This window comes from Ammodytes marinus (genome assembly GCF_949987685.1).
Source record: "Ammodytes marinus genome assembly, chromosome: 25".
NCBI lineage: Eukaryota > Metazoa > Chordata > Actinopteri > Uranoscopiformes > Ammodytidae > Ammodytes > Ammodytes marinus.
The window spans coordinates 2,897,081-2,912,080 of record NC_137229.1 but is presented as its reverse complement, the minus strand read 5'-3'; the positions used below and the strand labels follow the sequence as shown (position 1 = coordinate 2,912,080).

Sequence of the window (15,000 nt, the reverse complement as noted above, 5' to 3'; positions counted from 1 at the left end):
TTTTTCTTTTTACTTTCTATTAACTTAAACGGGGATAACAATGCTTATTAACACTTGACTGACTCCCCTCTATACCTCTATCGCTATTACTTTATCTGCATGTTAAGTGTTGATGCAGAGAATGTAGCCTATTACTGCCATGCCATGTTTAAACAACGGCAATGTTAAGTTATTACCTTTTTTATTGCTTTCCCCAATATCTATTTTGTTGGTCATTAATAGGCTAAATTACTTGAATTACTTGAATACCAATAAGAGAAGAGGGATAGGGAAGGAGAGATGAGATTGGAGAGGAGAGAGGAGGGGAAAAACACGAAAAAAAAAAAAACTATGAATTACCAGTAGCGGTATTAAGTTAAAATAATTTTGAGTTTGCAGTGATATACATATTGAGATATAGCTATACATATATTTTGAGTTTTTTTTATTTTTTTTATCTTTTTTATTTTTTCTTTCCTCTCATTTTGTCTTTATTGCTACTCTTCTTCAGTTTAAGGGAGTCTCCTCTGTAGCTAATTAGTTTAGGATGAAGATAGTGGTAGTCCACCGGAAGCACAACAGGGGTGTGGGTTTACATCCATCCCTCCCTGGCAGGGAGAACTGGATGGGTGTTGGGGATTTAGTTGGGAAGGGTTATATATCTCCTCTTTTTTTTCTTTTTGTTTTTTGTATTGTTTTCTCTTTTTCTTTTTTGGTTACCGGGGCTAGTATTCAACTTGACATTATGCTAAGCTGGGTGATCCATATGAAATTATATATGAATATCAGTATAGACACTTCTTACATCAAAATGTCATATAATACAAACTGTCCTACAAACACATTAAAACAAATTAACTATATATGGGAGGTTTAAAGGTGATTTCATGGAATGTCTCAGGTTGTAAACATCCCATTAAACGTAAGAAAATAATCAATTGGTTAAAACAAAATGGATCTAATATTGCAATGATACAGGAAACGCACCTGAGTAAAGAGGAATCTGAAAAATTTAAGAGGGGTTGGATTGGGCAAGTATATTGCAGTGTGTATAACAGTAGAAGTAGAGGTGTAAGTATTCTTGTTAGAAAAAATCTGAACTTAGTGGTCCATAATAGCCAGGCTGATCAGGAGGGTAGATGGATAGCCCTTGATGCACAAATAGACAATGAGAGACTCACCATCATGAATATTTATGCTCCAAATGTTTTAACTCCCAACTTTTTCTATGAAATCTGCAATGTTATAAGAACCATTGGGAACCAAAGCATTATTCTTGGTGGGGATTTCAATCAGGTCAGAGATGCAAAATTGGACAGATCTGTGTTCAGACAGGGTGCACGACAGACATGTACAGCCATTGAAACAATTATGGACGATCTGAATTTGTTAGATATCTGGCGCGTGCTACACCCATCAGGGAAGGATTTTACTTTCTTTTCCAATCCACACCAATCATTTTCCCGAATTGATTACATATTGGTGTCCAAGAACCTTGTTAATTATGTCCAGAATGCTTCCATTGGAAACATAGTTATTTCCGATCATGCACCAGTTGACTTAATAATAAGTAACTTAGACAAAGGGGAAAGAACAAGTCGATGGAGATTCAATAACTCATTACTGCAAAATGATACATCATGCTCTGTAATTGTAGCAGCAATGGAAGAATACTGGACATATAATGAAGGCTCTGTATCTGATCCTGGTATTGTATGGGAGGCATTTAAGGCGGTCCTAAGGGGGCAACTTATTCAACATTGCTCATATCAAAAAAAGAAGGAACGGGAAAAATTACTTAACCTTGAGCAACAATTGAATCATCTCAAACTTCAATATATTAAAAAACCAGACATAGCTACCTGGAAAAGTATGAACACCACAAGATTTGAAATTAATAGTATCCATCAAAAGAAAGCAGAATATGCCCTCTTTTGTACGAAACAACGCCACTATGAACAAGGAGAGAGAGCAGGAAAGATGTTGGCACATAGGGTTAAACAACTCGCTACACAAAATATCATCCCATCAATTTTTAATATTCATAATGACTTAATTACAGAGAAGAATGAAATTAATAAAGTTTTTCGGGACTTCTATCAAGATCTGTATACATCACAGGGAGCGGTTGCTACAGACCAATACGACAATTTTTTTTCCACACTAGATGTGCCCCATATCTCCTCACCCAATACTGAGCTACTGGAAAAACAAATTTCATTGCAAGAGGTCAAAGACGCAATAAAAGGCCTCAGATCAGGCCGAGCCCCTGGAGATGATGGTTATCCATCCGATTTTTACAAAAAGTTTACTGATATACTTGCCCCTAGGTTATTGGACGTGTTCCGTAGTGCACTGGCAAAGGGTCTACTCCCCCCAAGTATGAGAAAAAGCTTGATCACAATTATCCACAAAAAAGGGAAAGACCCTATGCATTGTGGTAGCTATAGACCAATTTCGTTAGGAAATGTTGATGCCAAGATACTAGCCAAAATACTTTCAAATAGATTGGACAACATACTTCCAACAATAATACACCATGATCAAGTAGGATTTGTCAGGAACCGCTCATCCGCTGATAACATGAGAAGGTTATTACATATACTGTGGGAGAGCAGAGAGAACCCAGTCCCTGTCATGGCCTTCTCACTAGATGCAGAGAAGGCCTTCGACAGGGTCGAATGGGGCTTCTTATTTTATACACTAAATAGATTTGGTTTTGGACCAACATTCCTAGCTTGGATAAAATTATTATATATGGACCCCATGGCGTCAGTGTTGTGTAATGGCATCACTTCCTCTCCTTTTAACCTATATAGAGGCACCAAGCAGGGATGCCCGCTTTCCCCCCTCATCTTCGCCATTGCCCTTGAGCCTTTAGCCATTGCTATACGGAACAATGTAAATATCAAAGGGGTCACAGCAGGTCATCAGGAACATAAACTGTTTTTATATGCGGACGATATTTTATTGGTCTCAAGCAACCCAGAAACAACTGTCCCCATACTTAGCTCCCTGATCGATAGGTTCTCCATGATCTCAGGTTATAGAATTAACTGGACCAAATCAGAGGTAATGCCCATATCAAACATCGCCACACAATCACTTGGCACTAAATGGCCGTTTAGATGGGTAGCCTCAGGTATGACCTATCTTGGTATTAAACTTACGCCCAACATTAAAAAAATTATGCAAGTTAACCTTCAGCCCATTATACAAAGCATTGAGTCCCTATTACTTAATTGGAACAAGCTAAATGTATCACTTTTAGGCAGGATTAACTTAATAAAAATGATCATAATGCCAAAGGTCAACTACATAACCTATATGTTGCCACTCTCCTTTCCTGCACATCTCCGAAAAGAATACGATAAGTGTGTTGAATCATTCATATGGCAAGGTAAAAAGCCTCTATTTAATCGTACCAAGTTATACTCGGCTAAGAATAGTGGGGGACTATCCCTTCCTAGATTAGATTGGTATCAAAGTTCATTCTCACTTGCCCAAACATCAAAATTTAACCTGCCCCATCACAGAGTCCCTGCCTGGGTACAAATTGAGAAAGAACTACTTTATCCTTTTAATATAGAAACATTTGTGACACAGAAAAGCACGTTTAATGTTGTTCTTAATCCTGTGCTCGAATTTACAAGGGAAAGTTGGAAAATGGTACATTGTCATGTTAAAAATAACCCATCACTGACTCTTGAAGCATCAATATGGTTCAATTCAAGGATTAGAATAGCCAAAAAGCCATTTTGCTGGTACCAGTGGGCCAAAGTGGGAATTTTACATTTGGGGGACTTATACGACAAGGGCCACATGGTAACATTTGAACATTTGAAACAACATTACAATCTGACAAATACTGACTTCTGGAAATATCTCCAGTTACGTCACTGTCTCCTGTCAATCATGAGCTCTGGACCTGACCCTAACACTGAAATACAACGTATGCTTCATCATGCCAGCCAAAAAAAAGGTGGTGCCTCACTATTTTACAATTACATTAGAGATTCCAATGCACCAAAATTAAATAGTCTCAAATTAGTATGGGAGAAAGATATAAGAGAAAATATAGAACAACAACACTGGAAGGAAGCCATATCTAGCTGGCACACAACTGCTCGAGAAATCAAAACACAATACACAAATTATAAAATCCTCCATCGAGCATACTGGACCCCAAGCAAAATGGCCAGACTCAAGTTAAGAAACGATGATAAATGTTGGCGTTGCCAAAATGAGACTGGAACAATGGTGCATATGTTGTACGAGTGTGTTATGGTAAGGAACCTGTGGATTAATATTATATACCTTTTAAATGTTTTGTTTCATGTCACCCTAACTAAAAGCCCAGCTCTCTGTCTTCTGGGAATAATACCAAGTGATCAACAGTTGCACGGCAAAAAAAAATCATGGTGCCGACTGGCCATTTTAACAGGATGTAGAATTATCCTGAGGAATTGGAAATCAGTCACCCCTTCATCCTTCGGTGACTGGATTGAACTAATGACAGACATGGCAAGCTGTGAAAGGGTCACATTCAGACTCACTGGACAACACAATTCCTTCCTAACTACATGGACCCCATTCCTGGATTACATTAACAATAGACAATGACCTAGCATATTCCACAGAAAAGAAAGGAGAAAGGAAAAAATATGTATATATATATGTATATATATATATATATGTGTGTGTATGTGTATGTGTATATATATATATATATATATATAATTAAATAAACGAATAGAATAAAAATGGGTAAATAAATAGATAATAATAAAAAAGATTATAATAATGATAAATAAATTCAAGTGGATAAAATCTAGTCATAACTTAAGTGTACATTACTTACATTACTTACGTAATTTTTCTTTTACTTATTTTCTTTTCATTGGAGTTTTTCTTTTTGTTTCTTTTTGTTTATTTATTTATTTATTTTTTTTTTTTTTTTGTATATTGCTAATTGTGTTCTTTGTTTAAAGAGGAGGGGAAAGGGAGGGGGGTGGAGGGGAAAGGGAAAAAAAAAAAAAGTGTCGCAGGAAATGATATGCACGCATTGGGTAACATGGGATTGAATCGATGATTCCGAGAAAGTTTGTTTTCTAGATGTTTTTCTTTTTCGGTTGGGATCAGAGAATGTCTTCTTATGACCCAATACCTGTCCATGAGGTGGGTGTACTAAGGGGTTTACTGTTTACATGCCAGTCTGCAGAACCTTGACTGTGCACTGACATTTGATTTATTATAATCTTTTTTTTTTTAATATATCTTTTGTTTCTTCTACAGAAACAACTACGGTGTGAATCTGTATAATACATTGGGAAGATCTGTATGTATGTGGACATGTGTGGATATATGTATATGTGTATATGTATGTATGGGTATATATATATATATGTATGTGTATTTGTATAGGTGTATATGCATGTAGATATGTGTAGACATATACCGATTGTATGCAACGATCCCCCCTTTGGAGGATATAAATTGCCTGTGACAATAAAAATATATAAATGCAAAAAAAACAATACTACAGTATAAAACAATATATATATATATAAGCCTATTAGAATTACAGCTGGCCTTTCAGTGTATGAAAAGTGCTATGTAGCCTAAATAAAGGTTGGTTGATTGAATGATTAATTGATAAAATATGTTTTATTTTGTCATATTTGCTCCTATATAAACTTTAAAATCACCTTTTGAATTCGAACAGTCTCTTTTTCGTGGTGAGGAGCAGGCTACTATAAACAGTGCAGTAAAGAAAAGGTGAATGAATGAATGAATGAATGAATGAATGAAGGTAAATTGATTAATTGATTGATTTATAAACAATTTATTTAGACTTATTCTCTTCAATGAAATATAGAATCCTTTTTTTAATCCACACAATCTCTCAGGATATTCCTTGCTGATCAATGTACCCCGCGTTCCAATCCCCATACTTCCCTACTATTTAGTATTCTAGGAAAAGATTTAGGATGTCCCAAATACATACACGTCAATTGTAGCATGCTGAAAATACATAAATGCCCCACTAACTCCAATAGCATTTTGCAGTATTCATCTTTATTCTTGACATTTTCGACATAATGAAAAAAAAAACTTCCTTATCTGATTTTTTTTCTCTCTCCTGTGGCCCTAAAACTCTTCTGTACTTTAGTATGTAGTGTAGTAAAGAGACTAAAACTCTTCTGTACTTTAGTATGTAGTGTATAGTGTAGTAAAGATAAAGAGTATGTGATTTGGAATGCAGGGGTAGTCTCTTATTCACTGCAGTTGTTTCACCAGGTCCTTCTCTGTCTCTGTCTCTGTCTCAGTCTCTCTTGATGGCTTATTGTTCAGTTTTTCTCTGCCTGGTTTGCCCTTGTGTTTGACGGCCTGTGAATGAATGAATGAATGAATGAATGAATGAATGAATGAATGAATGAATGCATTTTTATTATCGTATCAACTGTATGTACAGGTGAAACTCGAAAAATTAGAATATCGTGCAAAAGTTCATTTATTTCAGTAATTCAACCTAAATGGTGAAACTAATATCTTATACAGACTCATTACATTCAAAGTGAGATATTTCAAGCCTTTATTTGTTATAATTGTGATTATTATGGCTTACAGCTTATGAAAACCCCAAATTCAAAATCTCAGAAAATTAGAATATACATAAAATCAATAAAAAAAGGATTTTAAATACAGAAATGTCGGCCCTCTATAAAGTATAATCATGCATATGTACTAAGTACTTGGTTTGGGCCCCTTTTGCACACATTATTGCCTAAATGCGGGGTGGCATGGATGCTATCAGTCTGTGGCACTGCTGAGGTGTTATGGAAGCCCAGGTTGCTTTGATAGTGGCCTTCAGCTCGTCTGTATTGTTGGGTCTGGTGTGTATCATCTTCCTCTTGACAATAGTCCATAGTTTCTCTATTGGGTTCAGGTCAGGAGAGTTGTCTGGCCAATCAACACAGTAATACCATGGTCAGTCAACCAGTTACTTGTGGTTTTGGCACTGTGGACAGGTGTCAAGTCTTGCTGGAAAAAGTAATTCAGCATCTCCATAAAGCTTGTCAACAGACAGAAGCATGAAGTGCTCTAAAATCTCCTGGTAGACAGCTGTGGTGACTTTGGACTTGATAACACAGTGGACCAACACCATCAGATGACATGGTGCCTCAAATCATCACTGACTGTTGAAACTTGACAGTGGTCTTCAAGCCCCTTGGATTTTGTGCCCCTCCACTCTTCCTCTAGACTGTGGAACCTTGATTTCCAAATGAAACGCAACATTTAATTTGGATCAGTGATGATTTGAGGTATCATGTCATCTGCTGCTGTTGGTCCACTGTGTTATCAAGTCCAAAGTCACCACAGCCATCTACCAGAAGATTTTAGAGCACTTCATGCTTCTGTCTGTTGACAAGCTTTATGGAGATGACAATTTCCATTTCCAGCTAGACTTGGCACCTGCCCACGGTACCATAAACCACTGGTAACTGGTTGACTGACCATGGTATTACTGTGCATGAATGGCCAGACAACTCTCCTGACCTGAACTCCATAGAGAAACTATGGACTATTGTCAAGAGGAAGATAATACACACCAGACCCAACAATACAGACGAGCTGAAGGCCACATCAAAGCAACCTGGGATTCCATAACACCTCAGCAGTGCCACAGGCTGATAGCATCCATGCCACGCCGCATTTAGGCAATAATTCATGCAAAAGGGGCCCAAACCAAGTATTTAGTACATATGCATGATTATACTTTCTAGAGGGCCGACATTTCTGTATTTAAAATCCTTTTTTTATTGATTTTATATAATATTCTAATTTTCTGAGATTTTGAATTTGGGGTTTTTATAAACTGTAAGCCATAATAATCACAATTATAAAAAATAAAGGCTTCACATATCTCACTTTGCATGTAATGAGTCTGTATAAGATATTATTTTCACCTATAAAGTTGAATTACTGAAATAAATGAACTTTTGCACGATATTCTAATTTTTCGAGTTTCACCTGTATATAACTGTATCAAATTCAAATGATAACATTCACTTCCTGTAAATGGTGATCACAGTTCACAGTAGGACAACAAGGAAACAGACGCAAACAGAAGAAAAAAAAAAAAAAAAACATAAAGATCTCATTTATAAGTGTTTTTTGTTCTCTTGTCTGTGAGATCAGCTCATTGCGTATTCTCTGGTCCCTCTGTCTGCCCAACAGAGTCAGTATCTCTCTCCGTTGATCGGCCATGGCTTGGTACCTACGCCTCTCCTCATGGGGGGTTAGAGAGGGTTGAAGCTCCGGAACGCTACATCTGGGGCCACGTACCTGTCCGAAAAAATAACATGCATTTTTTTTTATAAATACTCAGAGGTTGCGATATTGTTTTTTCTTTTTCTTTTTAATTTACATTGTATTTCATATTATTCATTTATCTCTCTGTTGTTAGTTTAATAATAATAATAATAATTGATTGGATTTATATAGCGCTTTTCAAGGCACTCAAAGCGCTTCACAGGGTTCCAGGTTCAATTCGTTCACACACAATCATACCGGTGGTGGTAAACTACCGTAGTAGCCACAGCTGCCCTGGGGCAGACTGACGGAAGCGTGGCTGCCATTCAGCGCCTACGGCCCCTCAGACCACCACCTCAAACATACAGCAGTCATACACATTCACACCAGGCAAGGTGGGTGAAGTGTCTTGCCCAAGGACACAACAACCATGACACAAGTGGCCGGGCGGGGATCGAACCTCCAACCCTTGGATCATTGGCCGACCCGCTTAACCACCTGAGCCACAGTCGCCCCTGCTTGAGTTATTCATTCATTATTTTCTATCCATCAGTATCTATTGCTACCCCAGCCTAAAAAACTGGAGTCAACCTCCATTACACTTTTAAGATTTATGTTCCTGTGTATCCTAAAACAAAGAATCCATGACATGCACCGTTAAACCTGCAGTGTGTAGAATTTTGGGTTTAATTTCCTAGCAGATTTTGTAGAAAGTAATTATAATATCCATAAGTACATTTAATTTAGTGCATAAAAATATTTTTTTCCCTTAGAAAGGGTCTCATATATGTCCATATTTCTGCATATCTTGGACCAAGGCCTAGTGCCGCCATCTTGAAAGTGTCATAGTTGTAATGTCATCAGGTGCATTGTTTAAAATTTAGAATTGTTCTTGTCCTTGAAGGCCACTGTAGCTTCTGTTATTATTCTAAAGGGGTGGGGTTACCCAGGGAGCGTTGCATTCTAGAACTTTGTAGAACTTTCTTGATGATGTCATATTACACACTGCACCTTTAAAAAATACTTCATTATAAAACACAGTTAACAGAAAATAATATTAACGAGGAGGGGCCAGATTAAAAAGCTAAAAACTAAAGATGTGAATCTGATATTGCGATAACATTCTCAGTTTGAATGGTCTTGACTGCAACACTGACACACACACACACGCACGCACACACACACACACACACACACACACACACACACACACACACACACACACACACACACACACACACACACACACACACACACACCTATCTGAAATGACAAGCACCTTTGTAAGAAAAAGTTACACACTATAGCTTTATAAAGATACACCCACAACAAATAAATATTGAGAGATTAATCAAATAAATCGTGTAGCTACATTTCTTCACAAACTAGTAAGGGCTTTATCTATCATATCATCTAGGCTATAGGCTAACATTTTTGATCAACAAATCAGATTTAATAGGCTAGTTTTTGAAGATTATTTGCCTTCATACCTGAAAAATACTATAAAAATGTATATGCACTAGTATATATAGGCTAGCCTATCTATAGATAGCTTTGAGAACATGCACATTTACTCACAAACTAAGGACTATTGGCTATATCTCTCATATCTAGGCTATTCAATGCCAACAAAATGTTTTAGTAACCTGACAAAGAAGATTATATAGGCTAGTTTGTTTTACACAATTTTACCTGGGGAGCTGAGGCGCGCTTAGGCCGACACACAGGCAGCCTTTGTCGGATATCTGCCGACACCAGACGGGACTCGAGTGGAGGTAGCAGGGTCACGGAGCTCCACAGCTGGCGGGCGTGACACACATCATCCGGGGACGAGCCCTCAAACACGGTGAAGAATGTATCCAGGTCCGCCTCGAGAAGCTCCGGAGGGTCAACAACCTGAACAGACATTTAACTATTAGGATGAAAAAACTGGTTAAAATTATGAAGCGAAAGTTTAGGGACAAGTGCGCTGTTATTTGGTCTCCATGGAAACGAGAAGGTAGGGTAAGGGACAGAGCTTCCGCCTAAACCTTTCAAATTAATGGATATAGAAACTCATTTCAGCTTGTGGAGAAAAAAATATCGTGGAACCTTTAAAAGTTCCTCATTGAATGCTTGAGTAAATTATAATTACCTAAAAATGTCGTGTGAATGTCGATAGTTAGCCTGCTATCGGTGTATGAATGTGTGTGTGTGAATGGTAATGTGGGAATGGGAACAGGTCTCCCTTGAAAAAGAGTCTTCGGTCTCAATGGGATTTACCTGTATAAATAAAGGTTAAAAAAAAGAAGAAAAAAAAGAGTAGGTCTACCATGCTTTATAAATGTATGCCTACTCTATGAAGTGACAAAGTGTAGCTTATTATAAATTTTTAGCCTACTACAAAACTGCTCTACATCTGTAGCTACACAATTCAAAGCTTTTATTTTGAAGGCAGATCAATTAGCGCCTCTCCTCGGGCTCTGATTGGCTGAAAGGATGTAGCTCGTGGGTTTCTGTGTGTGTGTGTGTGTGTGTGTGTGTGTGTGTGTGTGTGTGTGTGTGTGTGTGTGTGTGTGTGTGTGTGTGTGTGTGTGCGTGCGTGCGAGTGTGTGTGTGTGTGTGTGTGTGTGTGTGTGTGTGTGTGTGTGTGTGTGTGTGTGTGTGTGTGTGTGTGTGTGTGTGAGAGATAGAAAGAGAGAAAGAGTGTGTGTGTGTCTGTGAGAGAGAGAGAGAGAGAGAGAGAGAGAGAGAGAGAGAGAGAGAGACACAAATAATGGATCTCATATTGAAAGAGTCACTGAATATAAATATCTTGGCATCTGGATAGATGAAAAACTCTCTTTTACATTTCACATAAAAAATCTTGTCTGTCGTCTCCGACAAAAGATTGGCTATTTTTATAGGAATAAAGCCACCTTCCCGTTGTTCAGTAGGAAAAGGATTATTGAGGCAGTTTTTATGTCTGTCCTTGATTACGGTGATGTGGTTTATCGGCATGCATCTCGTTCATGCCTTAAACTCCTAGACTCTGTATTTCACTCTGCTTTGAGATTCATTACAGGAGATGCTTATGATACACACCATTGTGTTTTATATGAAAAGGTTGGGTGGTCCTCCCTTAAGGAGAGACGTGATGCACATTGGCATATTTTTATATATAAAGCTCTGACTGGAAAGCTACCACTATATTTGACAGAAATGCTGCTTATTTCAGATGGGCTTTATCAAACCCGCTCAACTGACATGCTCATGTTATATGTCCCCTATGCCCGGTCTGAGCTTGGTAAATCCGCTTTTAGCCATAGTGCCCCTGACTCCTGGAACAGCCTACAACATACAATTAAAATAAATACACTCATAACTGTTAACCAATTTAAAATTATTATTTTGAATCAGCCCCTCTACACTTGTAACTGTTTTAATTAGGCTATTATGTCTCTCATTCAATTGATCTGAATGTTTTAAATTGTTGTTGTCTGTGTGTGTGTGTGTGTGTGTGTAAACTTGTTATGTATTCTCATTGTATATTGTGTATATGTACAAACTCGACGTCATTGTAAAAGAGGGTCACCCCTCAATTGATCTTTCGAGGTTAAATAAAGGAAAATGAAATGAAAATGAATGAGAGAGAGAGAGAGAGAGAGAGAGAGAGAGAGAGAGAGAGAGTGTCTGTGTGTAGGCCTATGTGTATGTATCTGTCTGTCTGTCTGGGCGCGTGTTTGTGTGTGTGTGTGTGTGTGTGTGTGTGTGTGAGAGAGAGAGAGGCTGGGACTCGCGCGCAGCACCGCCCCCAGGTGCCTCGCGCTGGTTTAAATAGTGTAACCGTCATCACTTCATTCACCTGACGTGATATTCTCCTAGACATCCTGCACCGAGGGCTGAAGCGCTGCTCTGCGAGTGAGTACAACTTATTATTTAACTCATCATAACTTTAATTCTACGGGACATATGGAGGCTGTTAATACTCCCATGCAAAGACATATCATTAAATTACATGTTAAATTACATTTAAAGGGTGTTAATGACTTCAAAGTTGCTATTTAATAGGTAAAAATCATATTTTTTTGTCATAAATATGGGTCACAATGAGCTTTTGTAGAGTTATAGATGGACATTATATGCATTATAAGCATTTCACTGTGCATTTTACTGTGCAATTGTGTATGTGACAATTAAATTAAACTTAAAAAAAAATGTAATTCAAAAGCAATAGCCTAATCAATGCATTATTCTGACATTTCTAAAAGTGTCCAAAAGAAATCTCCAACATTGTGTTTAAAACTATTAATCTAAATTCACTTAAAGCACTGGATTATACAGTACATATGGAAGAAATGTTAGCTGTTTTCTGCAAAGACAGACAGACACACACACACACACACACACACACACACACACACACACACACACACACACTACAGTAGAGCCTGTACCTGCTCTGTTATCTTTCTCTGTGGACACACATGGACGCACCTTGAATGGTATGTCACCATTTTGGTATAAACGGTAACTGGTAAGCTTGGCTGGGCACATTGAGCTTGGCACACACCCTTATATGGCAGTGTGCTTTTAGCTATCCCCTTAAACCCCTATCCCAACCTATTTGGGTTTACACCGAGCTACTGTACAAGCAAGACCAAATGGAAACAGCAGGGGAGTTTATTTTAACCAAACATGGGCATTCCACCATGGCACCTCTGTGGTTGTTTGATTATGGGCGCTATTATCGGTGGGCTAATTTTCATATTTTATTGCTTGCTCTCGAATGGTAAAGTGTATGGAGATGCTGAGGCAAGGATAAGTGAGTAAGTACACTGTATTATAGGCCTCAATGCACTGAGGGCTCTGTTGGGTTGTTATCAGGGAGGTGCAGTCACTAAAAAAACAAATATGACAGTCCGGATGCAAAGGAAAGAAGGCTGAAAGAGAGAGAGAGAGAGAGAGAGAGAGAGGATGTGAGATAATTTCTGTTTTATTGGACCTCCTGTGTGTGTGACTGACTACTGTTTTGGTCCTCATCTGCTTGTATATTTTTTGGGGTATTTTAATGTACGTCAATCGATAATTGTTTTGGGAAATGTATGTCAATCATATGTAATAATAATAATAATTTGTGTTTTTATTGAAGGTAGTTTGGCTTCATGTGTGACCATACAGGTGAAACTCGAAAAATTTGAATATCGTTCAAAAGTTTAATTTATTTCAGTAATTCAACTTAAAAGGTGAAACTGTTATATTATATAGACTCATTACATGCAAAGTGAGATATTTCAAGCCTTTATTTGTTATAATTTTGATGATTATGGTTTACAGTTTATGAAATTCAAAATCACAAAAAAATTGAATATTACATGAAATCAATAAAAAAAGGGATTTTAAATACAGAAATGTCGGTCCTCTATAAAGTATAATCATCCATATGTACTCAGTACTTGGTTTTGGGCCCCTTTTTGCATGAATTCTTGCCTCAATTCCAATTCATTTTCCATGATATTCTAATAATATGAGTTTCACCTGTATGTTTGTGCTTTTATCAAAGGGCAGCAGGTTGAGTCAGAGGAAATAAAAAAATTTAATTAAAATTAAAAATTGCACTTGTTACATCTCCATGTAGCACTTACATGTGGCACTTTGTTTTTTTAGTTTATTTGAAGCTATAGCAATGAAGTGATTCCTGTTGTTCTGAGTTTGTACCTTCATGGTTGAATGCACTTAATGGAAGTTTGCTTTGGATAAAAGTGTCAGCTAAATATGCCCTGCGTTCCAAATCGCATACTCTTTCTCTTTACTACACTACATACTAAAGTACAGAAGAGTTTTAGTCTTTTTACTACACTACATACTAAAGTACAGAAGAGTTTTAGGGGCCACAGACAGGAGAGAAAAAAAATCAGATAAGGAAGTTTTTTTTCTTTCATTATGTCGAGAAATGTCAAGATTAAAGACGAATTCTCCAAAATGCTATTGGAGTTAGTGGGGCCAGTTATGTATTTTCAGCATACTACAATTGATGTGCATGTATTGGGACATCCTAAATCTTTTTCTGGCATACTAAACAGTAGATAGTAGGGAAGTATGGGGATTGGAACGCAGGGACAATGTAATGTAATGTAATCCTTTATAGGATGGGAGAGAGCATGTGTTTGATTGAAGCTAGTTTGGCTCCTGTGAAATGGGGCAGAGACATGCAGAGAACGACCGCGGGTGGGAATCGAACCCGGGTCTGCTGCTGGGCCCGGCCCGGGAGGGGGACGCCCTACCAACTGAGCTAAGGGCCCATGGGGGGGGACGCCCTACCAACTGAGCTAAGGGCCCATGGGGGGGGACGCCCTACCAACTGAGCTAAGGGCCCATGGGGGGGGACGCCCTACCAACTGAGCTAAGGGCCCATGGGGGGGGACGCCCTACCAACTGAGCTAAGGGCGCCCCCTGCTTGATACTGTGTTATATCAAAGTGAACACTGTCAAACAAATGTCTCGCTGTCGATGTGGCAGTGCGTCTATTTGACGAAAATTGAGGTCAAGACCTTCCTTTAACAATTTATTTTCGGTTTGCTAGAATTTGACGTGAACAAACAAAATGCTACATTTCTATTGGGGATATTCCCAAGACCAAATAAAGAAGTCAAAATAGACTTAGAATTTGGGGGCGCCCTTAGCTCAGTTGGTAGGGCGTCCCCCCCCCCCCATGGGCCTCGGCCAGCAGCAGACCCGGGTTCGATT

The 15,000-nt window shown here is 38.2% G+C and overlaps 2 protein-coding genes across 2 annotated transcripts in view; both read right to left on the bottom strand.

The window, feature by feature from the left end:
- LOC307270211 (NACHT, LRR and PYD domains-containing protein 3-like) overlaps positions 1 to 15,000 on the bottom strand; it is a 307,417-nt gene that overhangs the window by 65,547 nt on the left and 226,870 nt on the right. The gene's annotated exons all lie outside the window — the stretch shown is intronic.
- Positions 2,523 to 10,203, bottom strand: LOC307270135 (cilia- and flagella-associated protein HOATZ-like; the record flags this gene model as incomplete). Its single annotated transcript, XM_080053300.1, has 3 exons — positions 2,523 to 2,554; positions 8,190 to 8,328; positions 9,988 to 10,203. 3 exons carry the CDS (start codon positions 10,201 to 10,203, stop codon positions 2,523 to 2,525), a joined length of 387 nt encoding a protein of 128 aa, XP_079909426.1.